The 25,488-nt window shown below is 40.0% G+C and overlaps 1 protein-coding gene and 1 long non-coding RNA gene across 13 annotated transcripts in view; one reads left to right on the top strand and one right to left on the bottom strand.

The window, feature by feature from the left end:
• The window catches only part of ICA1 (islet cell autoantigen 1), a 61,965-nt gene that overhangs the window by 35,462 nt on the left and 1,015 nt on the right, over positions 1 to 25,488 (top strand). For 6 of the 12 annotated variants that reach the window (XM_083405421.1, XM_083405414.1, XM_083405420.1 and 3 more), the window contains exons 7-14: positions 2,724 to 2,849; positions 3,033 to 3,131; positions 8,497 to 8,594; positions 11,109 to 11,158; positions 12,694 to 12,756; positions 12,951 to 12,992; positions 19,005 to 19,277; positions 24,283 to 24,378. In XM_083405421.1, coding sequence (XP_083261547.1) covers positions 2,724 to 2,849; positions 3,033 to 3,131; positions 8,497 to 8,594; positions 11,109 to 11,158; positions 12,694 to 12,756; positions 12,951 to 12,992; positions 19,005 to 19,277; positions 24,283 to 24,378 — 847 coding nt within the window. The remainder of the gene's footprint in view (positions 1 to 2,723; positions 2,850 to 3,032; positions 3,132 to 8,496; positions 8,595 to 11,108; positions 11,159 to 12,693; positions 12,757 to 12,950; positions 12,993 to 19,004; positions 19,278 to 24,282; positions 24,379 to 25,488) is intronic. The other 6 variants (XM_083405423.1, XM_083405416.1, XM_083405415.1 and 3 more) reach the window with 1 other exon arrangement.
• LOC310660667 lies at positions 13,792 to 18,998 on the bottom strand. Its single transcript, XR_014503593.1, has 2 exons — positions 17,321 to 18,998; positions 13,792 to 17,118 (listed from the first exon to the last, which is right to left on the bottom strand). It is a non-coding gene; the product is annotated as an uncharacterized lncRNA (long non-coding RNA).

Here is a 25,488-nt window from a genome sequence, read left to right on the forward strand (position 1 = left end):
TCTTGTGGGTGGTGGATTCTAGTGCATGCCCAGATGCAAGTTGTTATGTAATAGCTTTCCCATTCATTTAAATTGATAGCTAAGTCACGGGGCTCTGGGTTCAGTCACACAACTTGAAAACATCTGCAGTTGCCTTGGAAATGATTGGTAGGAAAGGATTAGCCTGTGTGGAATGAGCTCATTTTAAAGACTATATATACCGGTAATTTGGAGCTTTCAAACCTTGGCCTAATAGATACAGTATTCTCATTCTCCTAGAAGACCATGACTACCTCACAAGCTCTCACACTCTTTTCCTCATATTTCCTTCTCTTGTGAATTACCCCTCCCTTCCCAAAGCTAACTGTGGTTTGCCAATGTGACTTCCAGTATTAATGATAAAATTGGCTAGCTCCAAACAAGAGTTTGTCAACCTATTTCGGACCATGATTCTAAGAAGGGCTGCTTTTTCAAGGGCTGCCATCAAGCCTGCCCTTGAGTCCATCTATAGCTCCTTCTTCACCATTCCTGTAGAGAGAAGCAGTTCTTTTCTCCACCTGCTTAGCACCTACTTTGCCTCTGTCTTCACTGAAAAGGAAAGCAATTCTCAACATGATGATAATAGAATAAAAGATGCAAGGAGGGAGCTACAGCCCAAGATAGGAAAAGAGGTGGTAAGGAAACAACTAGCTACCTTAAATGAATTTAAATCTCCAGGGCCTTATGTGTTGCATTCAGTGGTAGTAAAGGAGCTTGTGGATGTAATCTCAGAGCCTCTGTCTATAGTCTTTGAGAATTCTTGGAGAACAGGTGAGCTCCCTGCTGATGGGAGGCAGGGAACTGTCCCCATCTTCAAAAAGGGGTTGTGTGGCCATCTGTCATGGATGCTTTAGTTGCATAGCAGGGGGTTGCAACTAAATGACCTGTAGGGTCCCTTCCAACTCAACAATTCTATGATTCTACTGTTTTGAATTCTGTACTCAGTGCCCTGCACTGCTGTGTTGGAACCTCTTGTACCTTCCAAGTATAAAATAGAATCCATCCGTGTTAATAAAACTTGATACTGGAACATTTCCTGTCTTGGCAGAGGAAAACATGTAGCATTTGGTAACACCACAGTGCTCTAAGTATTATAATAACCGGTATTGACACAGAAAGCATATGGCCTTATGTTACATATTGGGTCAAGTACATCTAATGTTAGTCATCCTTTCCTGTTTATAAGTTATCCATCCCTTAAAAAAGAAAATAATTGTGGTGTTGCATAAGAAAAAAACTATTTCTCTTAAGAAACAACAGTTGCAATAAACAAAGACCGCATGTATGAGTTTTTTGGTGGATATTACAGTATGTTGTGAGACAGGATTCTAGATTATGGGATGTTGATTTAATCATACTTTTCCCAAAGACAAATACTTGGAAGCTAATGCCCGTTCTGCTACAGTTAATGCCCATTTTGAAGTGCTCAGGACTGCTACTGACTAAGCTGTTTGAGTAATGAATCCTGGGGTGCATTGACATATGGGTAAAGCATATTAGATTTTATTATTATTATTAAACCAGTCACTAGGTTAGACAGTATATTTTGAAAATGAAATGGTAGGATCACAACTGCAATCCTTTGCAGCCTTACAGGATGGGAGTGGGAATAGAAAGATCAGTTTACATAGATACCATTTCTGTTGTCTTTTCAACCCTGCTGTATTTTTAAGTCCAATACTCTAATACTACTTTCAACAAAGTGAAGTCGAGCCAATCCACAGTATTTGCATTTTGAACAAAAGCTTACATGCAAAAAAATAATACTCAGATTTGAATGGTTTAAGTTATTTTTTTCTGCTTATTATATTTCATTTTAATGTTTGTTTCATTTTGCTTTGGGTCACTCCTTGTGGAAAAAAAGAGAGACTAATAAATGCAATTAGTAATAATCAGGCGAAAAAGCGTATGTTGTGTGTTTAAGTGAATGAGTTCACCTGCAATAAATAAAAAAGGTGAAGTATGATTCTGTTCCCATCCCCCAGCCACTGTTGCCTGAGTGAGATAATTCAGAAGTACATGCATCGTTTGTGTCATGTATCTTTTGCCAGTTTAAGCACAGAAACCTTTGTGTCTAAGTTAATGTGTGAACATGGTAGGATTAAAATGTAGACAGTAGAACAGGGCAGGAACATTGTCAGAAGACGTCCCAGGTGGCTTGAGCTCTGGAAGTGTCTGGATTAGGTTCCAGGGTAATGTTTGAAAATTCTTCTATTGACAAAAATGTGGTCTAAGAAAGAGTGGGTCACCTGAGAAATATGACCTTAATATATTGATGGAAGAATAGGCATGTTTGAGAGCTGGACCTACCATTAGTCACTGGTATTCATTGTCTGTCTTTGCCAAGAGTGAGAGAGGTAGCAGCTACGTCTGCAACAAACTTGGGGTTTTGTTGTTTTGCCCTGACATAGATTTTGTTGAGACTGCACTGTAAGTGTGTGTGTGTGTGTAATCTGCTTTTTTCAAGCATGAAAATTTCTTTGCTTCTGTGGATATTGCTTACCTCTGGAGAATCAAATTTATTCGCTAGTACTTCCAAGAACTTATTAATTGAAGTGTGGTCTATAAATCCATTAAATAAAACAAATAATGACTCTGCTGAATAATTATTTGGAAATACGACAGACATGCTGATGAGTGGTGTTTTCTGGGATGTCCTGGTATCTGAAGAAGCTCTTACTCTCTGAAACTCTCTATATTTATAGGTCCAAGCACAAGTCCGCCATGCAAAACTGAACTTTGACAAACTGAAAACTGACGTTTGTCAAAAAGTGGATCTTCTCGGAGCAAGCCGATGTAATCTTCTGTCTCATGTGCTCACAACATACCAGGTATCGGAAAAGAAAGTATCCACTAAACCAGAACTTCTGCTTAATAATGATACCCACCTGCCTTTATGTAGCAGTCCAATCAAGTTTTCCTCCCCATAAGGCTAAGGTTGGGTATATGAGCAGGAAATCTTAAGTGTCAGTCAACATGCAAGTGTTAACTTTCATTGGTTCTTTCCATTACAGACAACCCTACTTCACTTTTGGGAAAAAACATCTCATACCATGGCAGCTATTCATGAAAGTTTCAAAGGGTATCAGCCATATGAATTCATGATGCTAAAGGTAAGGCATATATAGTAGTTTGTTCATTTCTAGCCTACCTGGCAAAGTAATTTGGATAAATGAAAGAGGGGTGTCAAGCTTCCTTTCTGTAGAACTTTTTTACACTTAGGAGTGTTCATCAATTTCTATATATCGTAAGTGCAGCTAGTCCACACACACTATGCTAGCAGGCACTTCTAACATGTATTAAGAAGAATGTTAAAATGTATGTTGTAATCCCATACATTTGGGTCAACCCATGTATGTAACCCATAATGTTGGGTTGGTATGCATGTAATTCTAAACCATGGTTTGGTGCTCTGCAGACAGTCTTCAGTCGCCTAGAGGAAAGCATCTGCTTCACCCCCTCTCCCCACCCCTGCGTGGCCTGGTGAGGAATTCTGTCAAGTTCAGAAGAATCACTGCTCAGTGCTATATGCAAACCAGGAATTTTGGTTTAAAACAAACAGTGGTTAGTTAAATAAACCAGCTGCACAATCCATATCACATCTAGTTTGGCCTTGAACTTTGTTACAAAGCAGATATTTGAATCTGAAGCTAAGCAGGAACGTAAGTTTGGTCAGTAAGTCCAACACAATAGCCACTACAGCTTACTCCTAGTAGTGAAGCTTGCTTATAAGTGTGCTCTCCTGTTATCAGAAATGAGCATACGGGAAAATTATCTTTTGGAATGCCTTGCCTTCCTAATGCAGAATAAGCATGTTCTTAGTTTCGTTAAATAATTATTTGCACAGACCACACTGCAGCTGTCCAAATTAAGGAAGTGTGTCAGTTTTCTAGCATCTGAGTACAACTTGGTGAAGGTTAGGCTTTTTAAGTTCAACAGGTTTGCTTTTCAGTTTTCTATTTTAGTTAATAATATAATTAATAAATCAACAATTTTATGAAGTGATCATTTATTCATGCTAAAGTGTTATCTCCAGAAAGAGAGACTCTGCCCTTGGGAACGTGTCTGGAAATAATACATTGCTTTAGCAGTGGGAGTTCTTCTCTCTTCGCTAAACTCTGGTAATGAACAATCTGATAAAAATTGTTTTCTTAGCTTCAGGGTATATTGTGGAAGTAATGTAATTGCAGCTGTGTTTCCTGATAGTTGTATTTGTGTTTAAGAGAATATTTTTAATGCACTAACAAGTCCAAGAATTTTTTTGCTTGGGGGTAACCAGGGGAGTTTGTTCAAGCTTTTAGGATTCATTCTTTTTATTGTTAGGAGAGTGTTGATTCCTCTTGACTCCTTTTTTTGTTAAAGATTAACATTTTAAGTTTTGAAATATGCTGAATAGAGAACATGGACGCACCATTCATATGGTTTTATTAAACTTGGATATTTTGTAAACCACTTAGCTTTGTAAACTGCTTAGAGGTTCTATTTCCAGTCAAGCAGTATATAAATTTTGTTAGATAAATAAATTTATTTTAACTGCTTTAATATTGAAAGCAGTGAAAGAAAAGAGGACATAGGAACAAATAAGAATGGTAATATGTGAGGAAGGAAATGGTGGAAGGATAAATTGCAGTAACCTTGTATTAGGGGACCTTCAGTGTTTTCTCAATTTTCCTTTTCTCAATGGTCAGTAGTGAAGCATCACTATTTTATGATTTAGAAAATATTATTGAAGAAATGTTGAAGATGAGCTCAGGAAAATATAACTAGGTTCCTTATCATCTCCACAACCCTGAAAAGGAGGCTAAAATTCTTAAATTTTGCAGTAGAGTCTGAAGACCTAGTAATCATAACTACTGCTGTGAGCCTCACCATTTCTCATGAAAAGGCAAATAGGATTTGATGGGGTTGTATCTGTTATCTGTTACATTACAAATTGTATTATATGGTTGCCATGTATCTTGCAAAAGGGAAGGGGGAGTCCATTCCTAATTTTAAATGAGTTTGATTAGACACAGAGGCAGCTACAAAGCCTGTGAGATAAATTAATGTCTTTACAGTTTCATCAGCAGCTTCTATCTGCTGCTTTCATGTATTCTGTATTTTAACATTATCATCACCAGAAGATACGTCGTTGCTATTACTCAACCTTATTTATTTAAAAAAATAAACCTTATTTACAAGTACCTAGTTCTTCTTGTCAGTAGTAGTTAAAAAGAAAAACAATTTGTATAACTTTGTACCAGAATGCTACTGAAACTGCCATAACATATTCATTTAACATGTATTTTGTTTTAATTTTCTGCTTGGCATAAATTTCAAAGTTTGGCTTTAGTACTTGTACTGTGTTCATTTTCCTAATCCAGAACACAGTTATTGTGAGTGTGCTGCTTTCTTTGCAATTGCTTTCCATGTTCCCTTTTGTCTGTATGCTTAGGATTATCATGTAGGCTTTTGGTTAACTTATTCAAAGTTTGAATTCGGCGGCACCTTTTTCTGACCAATTATGTAGTTGTTAATATTGCATAAGCTTTCATTGGTTACAATCCACTTCAGTTGTGAAGATGGAATGACCAGAAGTAGGTCAAGACAGTTAATGGAGTGTTTACCTGCAGTACTCCTCTTTTTTCAAAGGGATGCTAACCATAATTCAGTGGTAGAGTGCCTGCTTTGCCTGCAAAAAGGTCACAGGTTCAATATGTCCATGAAGGCTTGGTGAGACTCCTGTCAGTGTAGACAAAAACTGAGCTAGGTGGGCCAGTCTGACTCAGTATTAAGGCTGCTTCCTGTGTTCCTACTTGAACTCCTGTTTTTCTACCTCAACTAGCACTTTAGCAACCAGAATCTATGCCCTTGAAAATGGCCCTTCTGAATATTGTTCTAAGGTGTCTAAGAAAACAGAAACATTAAAACTTGTGAATCTATTTCTGGGTTTTATGTCCATTCATATGTTTTCTTAAAGATGGTTCCATTTGGGTGATGTTAGATTGATGTAAGAGCACAAGGTTATAGGGTGATATTATTTAGTCCTGAACTATGCTGCTGCTGTTACTGATCTAAGTGGTGTAACTGGTATCTGGGTCAATCAATCAAATACCTTTATTGGCATCACAGTATAAAACATTTCAGGTAACTGGAATAATTAAAAAGACAAGGGTGAAGCTATCAAGGGTTATAAGGTCACACTATGGTTGTGTTCATTTGGATATTCTGCTACACTCAGTGCCTTGGATGGAGACCACAGTGACGCCACTACCCCCAGATATAAGAAAAGCATAGAAATTCCTTAATGAAATATATTCTTTCAAAATCAGTCGGCGATCTTGATCAAGTGACTGTTTCAGATGTGCAAATATACAAAATTAGTAGCTCGCATAAATGTTTCCTACCCTGCTTTTACACACTCATTGTTACTCATTGTCACATAACAAAAACCTATACCAACTCTCATAAATCATCTGGAGGCAATTTCTTAGTCTCTAAAGGTGACCGGGCCTAGACTATGTATAAATAATTATTGTGTAAAAAATATTCATCTTATATAAATTGCTTTTTTTGCAAGCTTAAATCAAGGTTCAACTAGGCAATAATGTTCCTTAATAAGTGTTTTGCTGTTGCCTCTTCTGTTAATTCACCTGCTTGAGGAATATATGCATCTCCTGGGCTTCTAATTCATGTAAATATTTATAGAAAAGCTTATTGTGACGGGAGGAAGAAATGAAATTGCCTGTTTGTTAACTAAAAACACTTAAAAATACCAGAGGTAACTTAAGTACAAGCAGCTGTTTTTGGATCAGCATTACATTGGCAGGACTTTGCAACGCCTCCACTAGTTAATCAGTTTGTTTAGCTTTGGGACCAACACAGGAGCTAATGGAGATAAGACGGAATATTCTCCACTTGGCACCCTGTTTGGAATTAAGAACCTTGTGGTAGATCATCTGAGAATGTGTGAAGAAAATCTGATTGTGCCCCACCTGGTTTATTGTGTGCCCTAGTATTTCAAAAGATGGATAGATAATTTATGAGCACAATGCCAGGAATTTCCTGCCTAACAAACTAATTGTGGCATTCACTTTAATAAAATTCACTCAGTGGTGGTACTAGAACTGAACGATGCATCATAGCTCCATGGCCCTGATGTCCCCAGGGTGGGGAGATGACTGCAGCCCATCAGCAACAGTTGCCCAAAACATCTTTTCTTCACCTCCTTTCATTCCTTCACACCCACACACCATTTTTTAAAATAGTGGGCATGATGTGGATCAACCCTTCCGAACCACCTTGGTTTCTCAAAGTGCTGAGCCTTTGGGCTCATGAGGGACTGTGAAAATTTAAGGTGATGGGTACAACTGTCTGGAGCTTTGTTCTGCCTTTGGAAAAGGAAAGACATAGGAGTCACTATTGCCATTGTCACATGACCTGAAAGGAGGAGAAAAGGAGAAAACCAAATGGAAGATTGCATGAGCAGGTGGAAAAGAACAAGCCACTGTTGCTTTCTTCAGCTTTATTTCACAAAGGTTGGTGGGTATGCTGGAACTCAACAACCTCCATAAAATGTTTTGAAGAAAGCAACAGCAACCCTCTCTTTCCTTCCTTCCTTCCTTCCTTCCTTCCTTCCTTCCTTCCTTCTGCATGGTAAGCCAGGTCTCTTTATCTCGTACTTAACTAAAGAAGGGGAAATTGGCCAGTTTGTCTGCAAACTCTCTCCAGGAAGGGGACAAATGGGTCCTTTTTTCTTTCTATTTACAAAGTAAAGAAAGGGGATCTTGTTCCTTGAGCCCCTTCTTTCGCTCACTTATCAGGCGGCAGAAAGGAAGGAGGTTGGGGGAGGAGGGATGTGTGTGAGAGGGAGAGAACATGCACAGTCTGGAAGGTGGGCTCCCATAGAGCATTTTGTCCAGGTTGTTGAGCCCATTTCTTTCCTCCCCCCCCCCTTTATTTATTAATTTTCCCAAAGATCCCCCAAAATACATGATACCCAAGTGAAAACCATTGATGTTCCTACATAGTAGTCTTCTCGTGTGTAGCATAGTTGAATCACAGATGGGAACAAGACAAGAAAAAACTTGTGGTATTTTACCGATTATTCGTAAGAACCTTGTATATCAAAGCTGCCCTTTGCCTCTGTTCCCTAATATTAACAGTATTTTTTTAATGCATATGAGGCAGGATGGGTCATCTCTGCCTATTTACCACAGTGTATATTTAGCTTTTCTTTTGAAAATCATCTCTATTACATTTGAATCAAATTTATCGAACTACCTGCCTGTTTTCCATTCTGTTTCCATTAAAGTTATTTTTCACTGAATTTTAATTGCTGGCCTCTTAATGTTTCAGGAGCTCTCATTTTTCCTGTTTAGATAAAAGTAATTTCCATCATTATGAAACTGTTTTAATGCAACTTTGGATAAGTTTTCAGCATTCCTTCTTGTTGTCTTTCTATATTCTTTTTCATACATTGATTGGTGGGTGACCTAGAGCTTACAAGAGCCTGTAAATAAACTAACGGAGAGTGAAGAAAAAGAGGAGGAATTGCGGCTAGAGAACGCCAGATTAGAAGATGATCAGCAGAATCAGTAAGCCATATGATAAGAATCTGTTGGAAGAAAATAATACTGTGGATGACAATGGGCTTTCAGGTTATTTTTAGCTCTACAGTTAGGAAAATGCATATTTCCCCCCAATCCCAAAGTGTATGAGTATCCCAAAAAGAAGACAGTGGGAAGGAGGTGGAAGCTTCTCTGAGTTTGCCTGGAAATCACCTTCTCATTTTAAAACACAAAAAAACTGGTTGAAGTGAATGGAAGAACCTTTCTACACCCATTCCTTTTTATGATCTTTTTGTTCCCCTAGCTGAATCTCTTTCTTATTTTCTTCTTTCCCCTTGTAATATTTTCCCCTGCAGACAACACATTTGAAAAATATTTTGCAGGCATGCAAAATACACATTGACTTTTGCCTTCCATGCACATGTTTCATGAGTTTCCCTACAGATGCCCTTTTGCATAGGCAAAGTGTTACATTGCATAGATATTAATTACATTACATTAGTCCACCTATCTGCTGTGCCTGGGCTTTGCTCCCGAATGCTGCCCCTTTCCCTTTTTTGCTCCTCCTCACTGACATACTGTGGGTCAGCAAAGCAATAAGCATCTTAGGTATATCATACAGAAGATATAAGCACATTTCTCTCTACACTTTGCCTCCTCATCACTGCTCCTATTGCATACATGAATTGGAACATATCCATTGCTCACTTTGAGCACTGATTAGCTTTTGTAATCTATACAGGGTTTGGCAAGTGATCCAGTACAGCGGCAAGTACGCTGTAAGAGTATACCCTGAGAACTAAGCCTGGTGGGATTCTAGTTACTGGTGTCAAGAGGCACTATACAGATAGGCTGTATCTTAATCTTTGGTAGTTTGGCTGATGGGGACATGTGAAAAGGAGAAAGAGATGTGATCCTCCTTCTATGGAAACATCCAGAATCAGCGAGGAGGGTATGAGCCCTGCTGTAATCACACGGCCAGCTGTTTAGAATATTCAAGGTTAAGGGAAGGCTAGTTGTTGATTCATTGAAGAGCAACTTTCAGTGTTTGTCATTAGACCTCATTTCGTTGGCTTTTTAGTTTCTCCAAAATGTTTTTTGTTTGTGTGGGAAATGTTTTTAAGTAGCAGTGTGACATAGATTAGATAATTTTGCTTTGTGTCTTTCTAATTTTGGATATTTAAATGAGGGGTGGGAACCTGTGACCTTCCATATGTTTTGGGACCACAGCTTCCGCTGTTCCTGACCTTTCGTCACACCGACCTGGGCTGATGGAAGTTGGGAGTCTGACAACATCTGGAGGGCATCAGATTCTACATTACTGGTTTGGAAGCTTGAGAACACCCACTGCTGAGTCACTTTTCTAGATAGCCATTTTCACTCCACCTATTGTGTTCCAAGGGAAGCAGGTTAAGACTCTTCTTCACAGTTCATGTAAATGTCTTACTTAACAGTATACGAGGAATTCTGAAAGGCCGCTGTGAAGAAAATTCCCACATGGAGCCTCTTCATAGATATAGAGACTTCACGTCAGCAAAGCACTTCTAACAGGCATGAGGAACACCAAAAAGAACACATAAATAAGTTGACGGATGTTAACTTCCTTTTCAGCCTGACTGCATAAGTGGCTCAGAAATTCATGTTGTGTTCTTCCTTTTTCTTCTTCCCTGTTCTGTCCTGCTTTGCACCAGAGCTTTATTTCTAAAAGCTTCTGCTACTCGACTTGGCCTGTGGTGTTCTTGCACACCTAAAGACGCAACTGATATGTCCTCAGCTCTGGGCTCATGGTTCAGATAAAATCACAGAGTGACAGCAGGCAGAGTAATAGCAATGATCCCTGCCAAGCCAGTATATGTCAGTTGCCATGTAATCAGTCCTCTTGCTTATTCAGTGGTTCTGCTGGCCCCTCCACACCGTATCGGGGAGAGTAGTGCCTCTTGTCCTCCAGATGGAACATTGAGTATCTTCTGCTCTCTTTAGAAGAAAACAAAACAAACCAAGTTCTAAATCTCAAAAGCAAGGATAGCCAACATGGCGCCCCCTGGATGTTGTTAGCAGCATCAATTGTTCCTAACCATTGGCTGTGCCTGCTGAGCCTGATTTGGAGTCCAACATCTGGAAGGTACCACACTGACTTCCCTTGCTTGTGAGAGTCTCCAGTGAGACTGCTTTGAAATGCTGTTTTGCATTAGTTAGAAAATGAAGAAGTGAATATGGCTGTAGTGAAATCACCAGGGCAACAAAGAGAGGGGAGATGGGAAGATTGTAATTTAGACAGGGTCCCCAACTCATTTTGATTCAGTCACTGCACTGACCATTACATTTAGAAGGATTATCCTCCTGTCACTGTACCTTCACTGCCTGAAATGCCAACATATTTTTGTTTTCTGAAAACACCTTGGAATTTAAGTGTATCGCGACATGGTCCGTAAAAACTGAAAGGGGGCAGAGACAGTTGTAACTTTTTGCCATTATTTTCCCCAATAGCATGCTACACCACAGCATAAACTAAGTTCTTGTTTTTTTACCTTCCAATTTAAGGTTGATTTCGTTAGATGAGGACAGTCACACCAAGGAATCAACCAGCTCAGGTATTTCTTTTATTATGCCTTTCAAACGTTGCGCCTGCTTAAAAGTCTCTCATTCCTCCTAATAGATGCTATGTGCCAGTTTGTTCCTGCAAACTACTTTAGTGTATATAGCATTGTCTCCGTCAGGGTTTTCTTATCCTAGCTTTGAAAATCCAAAGCACATGAAATCAATTAAGAGCAGAGATCTAAGAATAGAGATTTTATTTAACAACTCTAAAGGCACCTTGGAAAATAAATATCATGGAGTGTAGGCCTCCATATCCTTCTACTTGCTGCCATAACTTTGAGTGACCTCCAGCCTGTTCTCTATAACACAGCACTCACTGTGCTAGAGCTATTGCCTGTATTGTGGTACCATCACACCTCACCTCTTTCCAGAAAAAAATAGATTGGGGCCACTGCTAAATTAGTTGCCTTGCTCTGCTGTGCTTCTCCAAACACACCAGACTTTTTTACCTTCCCTGCGTTCCCTGCATGCTTTTTGTGTGGTGGAGCTGGGCTTGGTTGAGGTTTTAACTTGTTCCAGGTGAGGGCCTAAGAGCAAGGTTACCAAACATTGTCAAAAGTAGTTTAATTCAGCTGGATTTATGGATAATTAACTGGAGCAAAAACATAATCTATTTCTAATTGTAGGCAGCCGGGGGGGGGGGGGGAATCTGCATTTTTGAAATAATTTCATTGTAAACCAATTACCTAACCTGGAACAGATGCACCTCACTATCAAAATCACACTGCAGCTGCAGATTGAGGGGAGACTTTGACATCATCAAATATACTTTGAAGAGCAAAATGGGATTTTATCTGTAGGTAACAGAAGTAGGAACCCCACCCTTTCTCTGTTATTGGCAGTAGGTTCTTAATTGCACAACATTCTGTCTTGTGCTGGTGATTAGCTTAGCTGGGAGGATGGCCAAATAAGGAAGATTAGAATGCTGATATTTATCACTTCCTTAAATGATTAAACTTGGTAAATGGTCGACCATATTTGGAACTGATTCAGTGGCCTTTCCTAAAGTGGCACCCATTAGGTACACTAGACCTAGATCATGGTGTTTTTGTGAAACGAGTTTTGCTTTGGAAAGACATTGTGTAATAAAAAGTGGTAGTCATGCTCAGAGTTGACCCATTGAAATGAATGAACTCAAGCTACTTAAGTCAACTGATTTCAGTGGGTTCATTCTAAGCATAACTACTGTTTAATACAACCTACTGAATTAAAGGAGACCCTTTAAGAACCACAAATAGTTTTTGTGAGTGCCCAGTAGTAGGCTACAAAGTACTGAAAAGAGAGAGAGAGTGTGTGTGTGTGTAAGAGAGTATAAATATATAGAATGTGTGTGTGTGTGTGTGTGTGTGTGGTTCTGGAGACTTTTAAGACACCACCGGTAAATAATTTATCTGGGATAGTTTCAGGTTAAATGTGAAATCCTAACTGCAAGTTAACAGTGCAAAGAGTGTCATACTAGAAAACCTTTGAAGCACATTCCATGTTTAAAGCACTTTAGGTTCTGACCTAGAAAATATTTTGGTTACAGCAGAAGAAACTAAGGACATCCTGAGTGCTTTTGGGGAGAGCTTCAACCACAGAGAGAATTCAGGTATGTCTCCTAGACATCCAGTGTAGCCCTATACATGCCTGCTCAGAAGTAAGTAGCATTGAGTTCAGTGGGACTTACTGACAGACAAGTTGCATATGATTGCTGCCTAAAGAAAATGGTATAACTGCAAGTATGAACTGTATATATAAGAGCCTACAGCTCAATGACTTTCCCTTATGTTTTGCCATTTTTAGGAGCCATAGATGACTTATTAGACTTGAAACCTGAGGAAAATGGTATGTAATCTTTTTGTCTGACTGTTTTATCAATTCTGCAAAGGGGCACCAAACATAGTATTTTCTTCTTTTTCTTTGGCGATCACTCGTAGCCACGTAAGATTGTCTTCCATAAACGTGGTCTTAACAGTGAATCCGTAAGTGACTAAGGAGGCCAATTCTGGATCCACACGTCCTTCCACAGTGGGAACATAAGTTTCCTGACGAGAGTTCATTACGGTGCGGGTTTGCCAAGCGTGCCTTCCTCTTAGCACATTTCTCCCTTTCGGCCTGAGTTCAAGCGTCTTCAAAGTCCATGACACCTTTGGTAGAGGCTGGTCTCCAATTGGATAATTTAATCTTTTAAACAATTGCATTATTTAATCTTTACTAATATAAAAGCTAGCTATGTCTCGATGTGCTCATCCACTTTGGGTGCTTAAGGGTTGTAGAAGAACATTCACCTCAATTTGTGAACCTTTTAGGATGATATTGATGTAGAAAAGTATCTCCTTCTGAACTGATAGTGATAGTAATAGTAATAGTGTCTGTTAGTTTCCTTGACTTGAAATGTTGTTGTAAGCAACAATTATTCTTCCACTGAATTTTTCAGCCAGGCAAAATTTGCCAGCTATGCTTCAGTGGTCCATAGCAACTGTGTTTTGGGGGGGGACAGGTGTGTGCGCCATAGTACATTCATCCTGGCAATAATTCTATGGGTGGTATTCAGCTAGGGTTTACTCAGAGTGACTAAATCCATTAATTTCAACAGGTTTGCTCTGAGTAAAACATACCTCTTCTTGTACCTATCCCTCCCCCCTTCTTTCTTTTTTTTGCCTCTGAAGCTAGATTCCCACATTTGGTTGCGGCATGCTGAAGTTATCACATCACTTCTGATTCTGATTGTTTCAGCACAACTCCCACACATGGGGGTGGCTAGTATTTACTGTGTAAGGGAACCTATTAGCTCACAAGTTTTTCCCAGCAGTAGCTGCCTTTACACAGATACTTATTCATTAAAAAAAAACCACTGTGTGTAATGTATGAAGCAGAACCATCTTGTATTGACACTTGCAACCACATTAGAAGTGACTGTGAATTAAGCTTGGCTTGGCTAACCACTAAAGTGCTAAACATACAGCAATCTCATAGTATGCCACATGAAGGAGTAAATCTATATCAATGGAAGGTAAAAAGCAGACTGTGTTCTGTATAATTTTCTTCAATACTGTGATGGCAAAGGACAATTTATGAAAAGAAGGGATAGATTTACTGTTGGAAAAAGGAAGCGGCAAGGAAATGCTGAACACAAGGCAAAGAACAAAAGGGAAGGGAGAAGTAACAGCAGTGCAAATAGTTTATTGATAAAAGTCATGTTGGCCCTTCTTTAATAAGAACTCTGTTCTTAGTGAGTACATAGCTACAGTTTTTAGAACACAGAGAAATTGTTTATGTCTATTATACATGACTTCTTTGTGAAATACCAGCAGTATATGATGACTGCATCAAATAGCCTTGTTCTTTGCTATAATTCTGTGACTGAGATTTTTTAGTATTAATAATAATTACTATCATTATTATCTATCATCATCATTATTTGCTATTGTGGTAGATGTAATTTCTAGCATAGCAGAGGAATGGTGAAATGTTACTATTAAAAACCATGTCTTCAATATATGTTGTAACTTCATGATTCCCTGCTAGATCTGGAAATTCCAGGAAGCAAAACAGGCTCTCTCAAACACATTAAAACACTATGTAATATATCAGGGCAGAGAAGTCAAAATAAAGAGGAGTCTTACAGCATAAGATGTGCCTTACACCAAGGAGACAAGAGTTGCAGTGTTTTATGTCACATTTATCAAGAATGTTTTGCCACATCTAGACCAATAAGAGAGTTTTTTGGCACAATTCCTTTTCATTTGAGCCACATGGGTCAGCTGTGGCTTGTGAAGTGAAACATCAGTGATGTCACCCACTTGTAACATGAGCTTTACCATGACTGAAGACTGCTTATATTTCCTGTATTGTGACTTTCTGGCTGCAGTGAACTGCTAACCACAAATCTTGTTTTCTTTGAGAGAGAGGAGGGTGGTTCTAATTTTTTCAATACCTAATTAATTCCAAATTTGGTATGCTAGGATGCAACTTTTGACTGCCATCTTTGATGCAGCTGGAAACTCACACTGGATTATACCAGTGTAATTGACTACTTATAATATTGGCCTTTCTTGACAAGTAAGTGTGTAACTGCAAAGAGGATTGAAGGTGTAAACAGAACATTCAGCCCTCAAAATTGTCAGCCATCGTGCAGGTTAAAGCTGCTGTTTTCTTTCATCCAAGTTGGTTTTATTCATGGTGTGTAGGTGTTTTTTTATTCTCCCAAGTGGTGTTGACTCATAGGCATTTTTTAAAGTCAACTCTGTCCCCTAACTTCTCCTCTTTTCACGCCTCCAATAACTTCACTCTATGTGTTTGAAAGAAGACTCAGTCACTTTTGAGTAAGACCTACTTAATGTATCGATGAAAGATTCTTTCATCTATACATTTCTAATATGCCCAACTCATTACAAGAAAGTATTTATCTTTGCTGTGTTATGTGTGGATAATTTAAGTGCAGAGAAGGTTACTTGGCCAGCTGAGGCTTTTATTAGAGAAAGCTGCCTATTGCACATGCTACCACTTACTTTAGGTAAGCTACTGAGCTCCACAGTGATGAAGCAATGACAGGAAGATTTCAAATGACAGGAAGATTTCAAAAAACACCTAGCATCATACACATTGCTGCAGTTTTGGAGCAAAACTTCAAGCACTTTCATGCCTATTTGGAGACACTAGCCTTTTCTACCATGGTTCCCTCCAGATGTTTTCAACTCCAGCTTCATCATTGACTAAGCTGGGTGGGGTTGATGGGAATTGCTGTCCAAAAGATCTGATGGGTACCAGGTAGCCTCCAACAGCAATGTTTTGGGAGTTTTGATCATCTGCTGTCCCATCACACCTCCCAAATAAACTCTTCTTTTCAAAAGTCAATTTCTGGAGAAGACAAAAAGCAGCAATGCCAGATAAAGGACCTACTGGGGCCTCAGGTAGTTGCACTGAAATGAACAGTTCCAAAGCTCACATTCTGAAAGAGATCATGTTTGAGGAAAAATGGAGAAGTATGTTGCTGGTTATACTAAATTCAGTTTCTAATGAGGTCAGTGTTCAGTCTTCAAATTCACTGTAGAAAAATGTTCCATTAGTAGATGGAATTCATTCTCTGAAATAATTCAGCTGTGACAGCCCCCTGGAGTATGCTTCCTTATGAGTAGGTTGAAATGAAGTTGGCCAGACTGGCATTGCCAACTGTTGTGAACCCGAAGTTGTGGCAAGGATGGCATCAGACAAATTCTAGCATCAAACACATTTTTATTCTCCCAGGCACTTGGACAGCTTGGGCTTTTGGCAGCAACTGATGCTCACCTTGTAGTACGGAGTGAATGGATAATTTGTGTTGTTTTTGATGATCATTTCTCTCCCCCCCCCCTTTTGGGATGACTTTTTTTTTAAGCATATCATATTTGTACTGACTTATTAAATTTATTGTGAATTGTGTATTTTTATTATTGCAAATTGTTTTGGAAAGCCCCTGGGATGTGTGAATAAATATTGATTGATTTAAAAGCATTTCTGAACTGCTTAATATGTAAACAAACTGTACAGAAATATAAAAATTTAAAATGGAATAAAAACAGTAAAAAGGGATTATAATAACTAGGAAAAATATATTATGAAAACAGGTAAAAGCAGGAATACAGTAATAACAGGGTGCATTCTTTTGGTCAGGGAAAGCTTGGGCAAAAAGAATACATCTTTGCAAGATGTCTGAAGCAAAGGATGGATAATGCTTCACGTATGGCAGAGGAAAATGCATTCTGGAATGCAGGGGCAATGGCAGAAAGGGGCCCTTTGCTGAGTTACCACCCTGTTATATTCTGAATAAACTTTCCCCAGATGTTCTACAGATCTTGCAGGTCTTTACAGGGACAGAAGGTCTTACGGGTAACCTTGTTGTTCATTGTCTACTATATTTCTTGCCCACCCTTCATCATAATGTCCCAGGGTGGATTAACATCTGAATATAACTGATACAATACAGTGGTACCTCCAGGTTACAGACTCCGCTAACCCAGAAATATTACCTTGGGTTAAGAACTTTGCTTCAGGATGAGAACAGAAATCGTGCAGTGGCAGCAGGAGGCCCCATTAGCTGAAGTGGTGCCTCAGGTTAAGAACAGTTTCAGGTTAAGAACAGACCTCCAGAACGAATTAAGTTCTTAACCTGAGGTACCACTGTACAATCAAACAAGTTAAAACTAAACCATCAGTCCAGAACAGAGTAGATGTCTTGGTAAAGGTGGTCAGGGTTATTTCTGCCACAAAGTTCTTCCCACAAACATGCTCTCTAGGGAAGGGGAAGAAACATTGTGGCTGGACAGATTCTCAGGGTAGAATCACATGTCCGTTTCCCATGGAGGTGCTATTTTAAAACTTCCCATATGGTGAGGCTCGCTTTTGAAAGCTGGTCCGTATTTCAAAGAGGCTAGGGGAACATGGTAATGGAGAGCTCTGAAGCTTCCACCATTCTTTCCATGGTCTCCTTGAGAGGGAGGTGGAAAGTAAAACGATAGGCTAGCAGTAGGCTTTAGTGACTCATTTGCTGGTTCATTGAGTTTTCCTAAGACCATAAGAAGAGCCCTGTGGGATAAAACCAAAACTTAAGCTAGTCTAGCATGCTTTCTCCTACTGTGGCCAATGGGATGCCTATGGAATCCCATAACCAGGAAATGAACACAAGAGCTCCCTTCCCCTTCAACAGTGACTGAAATTCAGAGGTCTACTACCTGTAGCTGTCATGACAAGCAGCCCCTGATAGCTTTATCCTTCCTAATTTTCTCTAATTCCCTTTTAATGCTGTCCAAGCTGATGGCCATCACCACAAATTGCGGTAGCAAATTCCATAGCTGACTTTGCCATTTCTGAAGGTAATTATTATTACCTAGAATTTTCTACATGCTAAAATTTAACTCCTTTTGCCCAACAGTGGTTGATTGGACACTGTTTGTTACCCCTGAGCATCCATTCTTGCCCCTCCAGTGCATGGGCACATAATCAATGTACAGTACAATGAATCACTGTATCTCTTTGCCTTCCACACTGGTAAAGCAGCCAAGTCATATTCCCTTCCTGTTTACTTGTCATCCGGAAGAGGGGGCATTCTATGCTTCTCCATTATGCATTTCCTTCATTTTTCATCTTGTAGACATCTGAGCCAGCATAAGGTCAACCCCATTCAGCAAAATTCCTGGTTGGAATGCTTTGCTCAGTAGGAATAGTGTAACTGTAAAGCAAGCTCTTCCTTTTCTAGGTAATCCATCATGAACCTTCTGTTTCTTGTCCATATTAAATCACATTTCTATTACAACAAGGATAAGGACTTCTGCAGGAAAGGGGTTTTTCATCATTTTGGATCATTGGTCAAAGTAGTTCTTTTGTTGAAATATCTGGTTTTTATCTGGAAAAGTGGGGGTGTACGCCACTGGAGGTGTCTGCATTTTAAATAACTGTCAAAACATGAGTTATTGCATGAACTATGGCATCTAGAGAGGTTAAACTGAGAGGTGAGAAATCATAAATGTCCAGACTGAATTCCAGAATGTGAGGAATGAGAGGTGCTGTTGGAAGATCATCTAGTTTAGGTGCTCCCCATAAAATTATTTTATCTATGCCTCAGTCTCTAGGGCCTATACCAGGTCTCTTAGCTAATCCCTTATTGTCTACTCTGAAGCCTAAGAGTTTCAAGCAAAGGTCTATCCTGTTCCTTTTAACTGGGACTTCTAGAGATTGAACCTGGGACCTTCTGCATGCACCGTGGAGCTATAGTTCCTTCACTACTGGTAGATCTGAATGGGCATTCCTTAAGTATCTTCCTCAACCCTTACTTGTGTTTTTTCTGATTTCTTTCTGCTTTGCTACTCCTGCTTCTCCCAGCAGCATCAATGGACCCGCTTGCAAATTCTTTGGAGACTGAGGCTACTGATAAGGATGATATGGTATTACTGAACGAGATTCTCAATGCGTCTTCTTTGGACGACGGCGAATTCAGCAGAGAGTGGAAAGCTGTATTTGGAGAGGACCCACTTGCTGACATGCCCACAAGCTCTTCCGCAGGAGAAATGGAGAACAATAAGTCATCAGCATCAGGCTTCCTTCCTTCTCAGCTTTTAGACCAAAACATGAATGACTTGCAGTCCTCCCTTCAAGGTAGGTTTATTTTAGGCTGATTAGCAAACAGATGGGCTCAGTCCACCAACCTGATGCCAAGCGCTGTGCCATGCATGAATGCATGTGAACTAAGACACATACTTACTTGGGAGGATATAGCCATAACCACTAAACCAGAGCTTTCCAAACTTTATGTTGGTGACACACTTTTTAAACATGCATCATTTTGCGAAGCAGTAATTCCCCCCCCAGCCCCGGGAGGAGCGTGGGGAGCGATTGCATGACACACCTGCATACTGCAGCCAACACACTAACATGTCGCGACACACAGTTTGAAAAGCTCTTCACTAAACCGTAGGATAGTGTTATGTGCATGAACCTTGGGCTTAAGTGCTCTCTCCCTTTACAACCATGAGGAGATAATTAATTAATTTATTATTATTATTTAATTTTGTATACTACCTTATACTTGATCAAATAACTGGTCCATCGAACTCAGTATTGTCTCTAGTACTGACTGACAGTAGTTTCAGACGGGTTTCTCCCAGCCCTACCAACATGCCAGGGATTGAACCAGAGGCAATTTGCATGCAAAGCATGGAATTTTAACCTAACCAGTTGGTTGTTTTGTCCAAATTGGGACAAACTGTGGTTAGGATAAACAGTGGTTTGTCAGAACAAGCCAGGATCAAGCCATGGCTTCTGATCCTGGCTTCTGTGGATAAGCATAGGGAAACTTAACTGTAGTTCCCAGTTCAGACAAAACAACAAATTGCAGTTAGTTTAAAATGGAAATGAATGTTTACAATCTCCATGCAGACAGGAGGGAAGTAGGCTTGTTCACATAAAGCTGAACTAGGTCTTAGCCAACATTACATCTGAATCAGGTCTCTTCTCTCAGTCACGCTAACACTCTCCCATGAGGTTTGTAGGTGTGCCTTCCAGGAAATAGCTCCTTCCCTTGGGTTACTCACACTAAGCTCATTTATGCATTTTCCTCTCCCTATTTTTACCCTGCCTTAAGTATCAGTTGGCTACTCTGGTGCTGTAAAATAGATGCATCTGCACAACAGGCTCAGAATGAAAGTGCTTTGTTAGTTTGCAGCTCTTGTTGCTTCAGTGCTCCGTGCACAGCAGACCAGCCTCCTTGCTGCCAATATTCTATGTTAATCTCTCCGCTGTTTCTTGGGCAGATGGTGGTTGTGGGAGGGAGGCGTGGAGGGTGAAAGGAAAAAATTGTCTCATTATTTTTAGAGTGAAGGGATGACGTGTGTGAAGGGTTCTTAACTCCTCCAGGGTGTTAACGTGGGCTGATTTGCTTGTCATTTGTTGATGGGAAAATTATTCCTCTGACATTCCTCAGGTAGAAGAAAATAGTAGAGCCTGGAGTAGCAATAAAAAAAGCTGTTGTTAAAGGGACCTTGTCAAGACTGGCATGCCTAAAATAGGAGCGTGTCATCAGTGAGGCTTCAGTGGCTTCAGTCCAAGCACTTTGGCTTAATAGGCCTGTGGACAGGGGCATATCTGGCCTCTTTGTCTAGCGTAGTGCAGATGCTTAATGGAACTGAAGTACTCAGATTTTTAAGGTGATATGGTGTAGGAAAGTCACTAAGAGGCAAACCAGACACAGTGGGGCAGATCTGCGAACGGGATCTCCTATGATTGTTGGTAGCTGCTTTTTTAATTACGAACTATCACCAAGGGTAGGGAGGGCAATTAAATTTAAAAGCAGCCAGTGAGTGGGAGAGATGTGTGATACCTGCATATTGTTGTGGCAAATAGCTGCTTTTGGATGAGTGTGATTTAAATCGGGAAATGGCACAGATGGGGAATGGTTAGACCAGGGGTCAGCAACCCGCGGCTCCGGAGCCGCATGTGGCTCTTTTACACCTTTGCCGTGGCTCCGGGGCGGATACTAGCGAGGGGAGGAGGCGCATTGTGCGCCCCGACACTCCCCACTGTGGTGGGCGCTGTACTGGCTGTGACGTCACATGGGGGCGGTGCGTGTGTTAGTCACGCACCGTCCCGACGTCACCTTCCCGCCCGCTGTCAGATCGCAGCTCCGGAGATATATTTGTTTTAAATTTCGCAATGGTTTTGTGGCTCCCAGTTTTTTCCCCTTCGGAAACGGGTCCAAGTGGCTCTTTTTGTCTTAAAGGTTGCAGACCCCTGGGTTAGACCTTTCTCCCCCAGCACTGTGGCCCCAGTGTAGATCAGCTACTTTTAAATGAAAACTATCATTCACAAATCTTCCGCATTGCATACGGTTTGGTGCTAAAAGACTGAATAGTGAGCCAGGAGGTCTCTAGTTTGAATCTTGCCTTTTCCCTGAATTGAAGGCTGCTGTATCCCACCCCACCACACCCAGTTTGGACTACGGGCCTGTTCTCTTCCCAACTCTTTCGAACATGCAGTCTTGTGCATTTGTTGTTATGCAGTTGAGGCTGCAACACAGTCACAGATCACTTAAAGGAACGGCTGGTGGGGAAATGTATTATTTACGACATTTGCAGAACACTTTCTTTTTTGCCAAATGCAATTATGTCATTCCTTTTCTAAGAAACCCATAGTGCAGGCTGGGACCCCAGGCTGAAAGAGCATGGCTTCCCCAAGGCCAATGAGAGAGATCAGGGTGGAGCAAGGGCTGGGGTTCGTGTCTCCTTGGTTCACTGCCAACACACTTCCCTTCAGAAAGAACACAACTGTTTGCAATGCTATTGGTTATCTATGACATCCAGCACAATATGGAGAGAGGTTGTTTTCCTTCTAAGTTAACCAGTAAAAGCTATGCCCTGTTAAATAATTGAAGGTGTATTATAAATGCAAGTAACCTCTCATTTTGCATGGCTGAGGAGCCAACCGTGGCAACTATTTTTCAGAATTTCCATTCCTAGTAATGTAAGTGGTTTTCTTCCAAAGAACACAGGCTTTGCTTGTTAATTGAAAATGTCTCTTTGCTAGGATTATTTTTCAGAGATCTGTTTAGCGTATGACTGGCAGAAAACAAGTCTTCTTCAACTGCAAATTACTGCCTTATTCCACAATGCCTGTTAAGTAAACTAGAGAACTTACTGTTGTGTGATCAAAGCAGTTATGTACAGGTTGCTAGCTTTGTGTCTCAGTTTCCCATCTAGCTATTAATTATCTTTGATGGCATCTTATGTTAATAGAGCAGATGTTTTTGCTTGTATAAGGTTCCAGGTAAAATCCCAAGCATTACAAATAATAAAATACCTTGGAGCAAACAATGCTATACAAAAGCATCCTGGCAGCCTGAAAAAACCTTCTGCTAAGTCAGGTTCCTAACTGTGTTCACGTCGTTAGTTATTGCTGATCAATTAAATTGATTATCTTTTTTTTAAAAAAATAATAATGGAGGTGTCCTAAGAGCTGTTAGACTTCTTCCATCTCCTTTACTTTAGTGGGATTAAATCATCTTAAAGCTGGTTTCAGATGTAATAAAAAACTACGATTACGCTAACACCACAGTTGAAGATCCCAGTGTTCAGTGTTACATCTGAACCAGATCAGTTTGTGGGGAAGCTCAAGTTCAGACATTGAAACAAACCATGGTTTACCCAAGTACTCTGTGGTTTTGTGTTGCCTCTGAATTCAGCCTATGCACAACATTTCAGCAATTTATCAACTAAGCATGCCTGTTAATCCCCATTGACCAGCAAGGAGGCAGGCATCATACAGGCATGCTTCACTTCAGACGTGGGTTAAGAATATAGGGAACACTTTACATCCACCGGAAATTGTCTTAATTATATTTTCCTGTCCCCTTAGTCTTTTATCCAGTAAATACAGCCTTTGTCTTTTAGTCTGTTTTGTCTGCCTTTAAAACCGTATTGTTACTGCACCCATTTATTCCCAGTCTTCACTTGGTCCTCCAGGCACTATTGTACTGCAAGAAACTGTTATTGTTGAAGGGCTCCCTTTGCAGGTGAAAGAAGGCAGAAAGAACAAATGATCTGAGTGTGTTTCAGTCAGTCCACTGATTATGTCGCTGCCTCCTCTGGCTACTTTTCTAACTGCAAAGACTGCTTTAACAAAAAGGCAATCCCTTTCTCCACTCCTACCTGTATTTCATTTTGATAATAATAATTATAGGAATCATTTTTAATTTATGTGTACAGGAGCTTTTTTCTGTGGCTGAACAATCTAGCTGTTGCTTCCATTTTTAAATTTAATTGAGGCCAAGATAATGACTGCTTGCTTCACCTTTTCCACATTTGTACAGTTGCTGGCAGAAGAGTAGGAGGTTTGGTTTCCTTAATGTCTCACTGATAATCTTGCGTCTAGTCATATCATGAGCTGCTCTTTGAGCAGCCAGCTAGTAAGCACCAATATTTTTTTCCCCAAAGGCCAATTTCCCCTGTAAACTTTGCTTGTATTAGCAATGGAGAACACTACTTTGTAACATTATTCAAAAGTTTTTCCTAACCACCCTTTTGGACCAAACTTACAGACCCATAGGGCACGTGTCAGGCACCTGAACTGCTAGTAGTAAGATCTATTACAGAAGGGCTGGAGCCTGTTTGTTGTGGGAGCCTTTTCCAGACGGTAGGCTGGATTGACTCCTGTTCACTATTTGAAACGGCAGCCTGAAGGTCCCAACTCCCAGTCAGCAGATAGATCTGCTCATGAGCTTTGCTAACAACTTCAAAAATATCAGTTGTCAAAACAAGCTGTACTGTTAGTTTCAGTAGATGAATGGATTTGATGGAGCACTCAAGACAGTTAAAGTGAATACAACCCTGTTGCAGTAACCGGTATGGAAATGAGAGTTGTTTAATTTCTATCCCAAAGTACACAAGAAGAATTTACAACAGGATTAAAGTAACATAATACAAAGTACAAAATGTAAAGACCTACATAAAGCAATGAAGCCAGAGCTGTAAAGCAACAGATCAGGACAGGATTTTTAGAAATTGTTTTTAACAAAAGAGTTTCAAGCTTCAATTATTACTGTCGTGAGCAGTGTGAGCTCGTTAAGTAATTATAGCTGATTGACAGAAATGCAACTGTTATTGAATTTTAGGTTGGGCAGCCAGCAGCATTAGCCCTACGCCTGTCCCACAGACCGCCCAGAAATCCAACAGCGTGAACACGACCGTCAACAAGACACCTATGAAAGGTGATAAACACGTTACTCTTTGATTGTGTGTGCACCAACACAGCAATACAAAGCTTAGAGTTTTCCAGGTGTTTGGTTTTGTGTGTGTGTGTGTGTGTGTGTAGTCTTGCAACTACATAAAATGGCTTCCTTTCAGGAATTGTCTTCTAATTATGCTCTAATTGGCAAGTTATTTAAGTAATCGGCACTTGACTATCAATGCTTGCTTGTTGGTTGACGTTAAAATGTTGCCAAGACCTGAGTGGAGATGTCCTGTTTCAGCACCGAAAACTCCACTGGGTCATCACTTGGTCACACTCTGTGTTGACAAAATCCCTTTCTAGAGACGCTCTAGGAACTCAAGTACTCCTGGCTGCAGGCAGAATGGACCCTTAGGGCCCTCCCAGTGTTGAGTCTTTGGTGATCTCCCTTTCCATTTTTGCACAACCTCCAAAAGGCTCATCCAAGTGAAGATGATTTCATTAAAATACTATGAAGTGGTTGGGAATGGAGAAACCATGAGCCAATCCACCAATTGAGGGAGTTTGTGGGCTACCCTCCTCTTCTCCCGATGTCCCTGTGCTTAGAAGCCAGGGAAGTAGCTAATTGCTAAAAAGGCCTTCTCTGTGATGGCACCTAAATTATCAAACTTCGTCTTCAAATGTTCTTTTCTGAGCAACATCATTGTTATCTTTCAAGAAAAACCCATCCCAATCTCTTGTTTGTGTTCTTAATGATGTTTTAATGGCAGTTAAGATCCTCTTAATTTCTTTTTTACTGCTGTTATGTGATATCTTCGTTTTTACCTGCCAGTTATGCTGCTTTAGTTTCCATTATATTTTACTGCAATATATTGGGGTTTTTCCTATTGTAGTCAACTTTAAGGGCAGTGTGTGTGTTGCAAATCATATAAATAAATAATATAGAACTGTAAACCGCTTTGAGATTTTTCTAAAAAATGTAAGAAAAATATAGAAATGAAATAATAATAACTGCAGAATATTTAAATTTTCTGTCAAAAGCAATAGATGAATATGGGTTCTATCAGGCATATATTACATATTTTCATCAGTAGTGCATTCTAAGTCCATACCATGTTTGCTTATGTCAGCATTAGTATATTTTTTAAAA

Source organism: Podarcis tiliguerta (assembly GCF_965153285.1).
Source record: "Podarcis tiliguerta genome assembly, chromosome: 12".
NCBI lineage: Eukaryota > Metazoa > Chordata > Lepidosauria > Squamata > Lacertidae > Podarcis > Podarcis tiliguerta.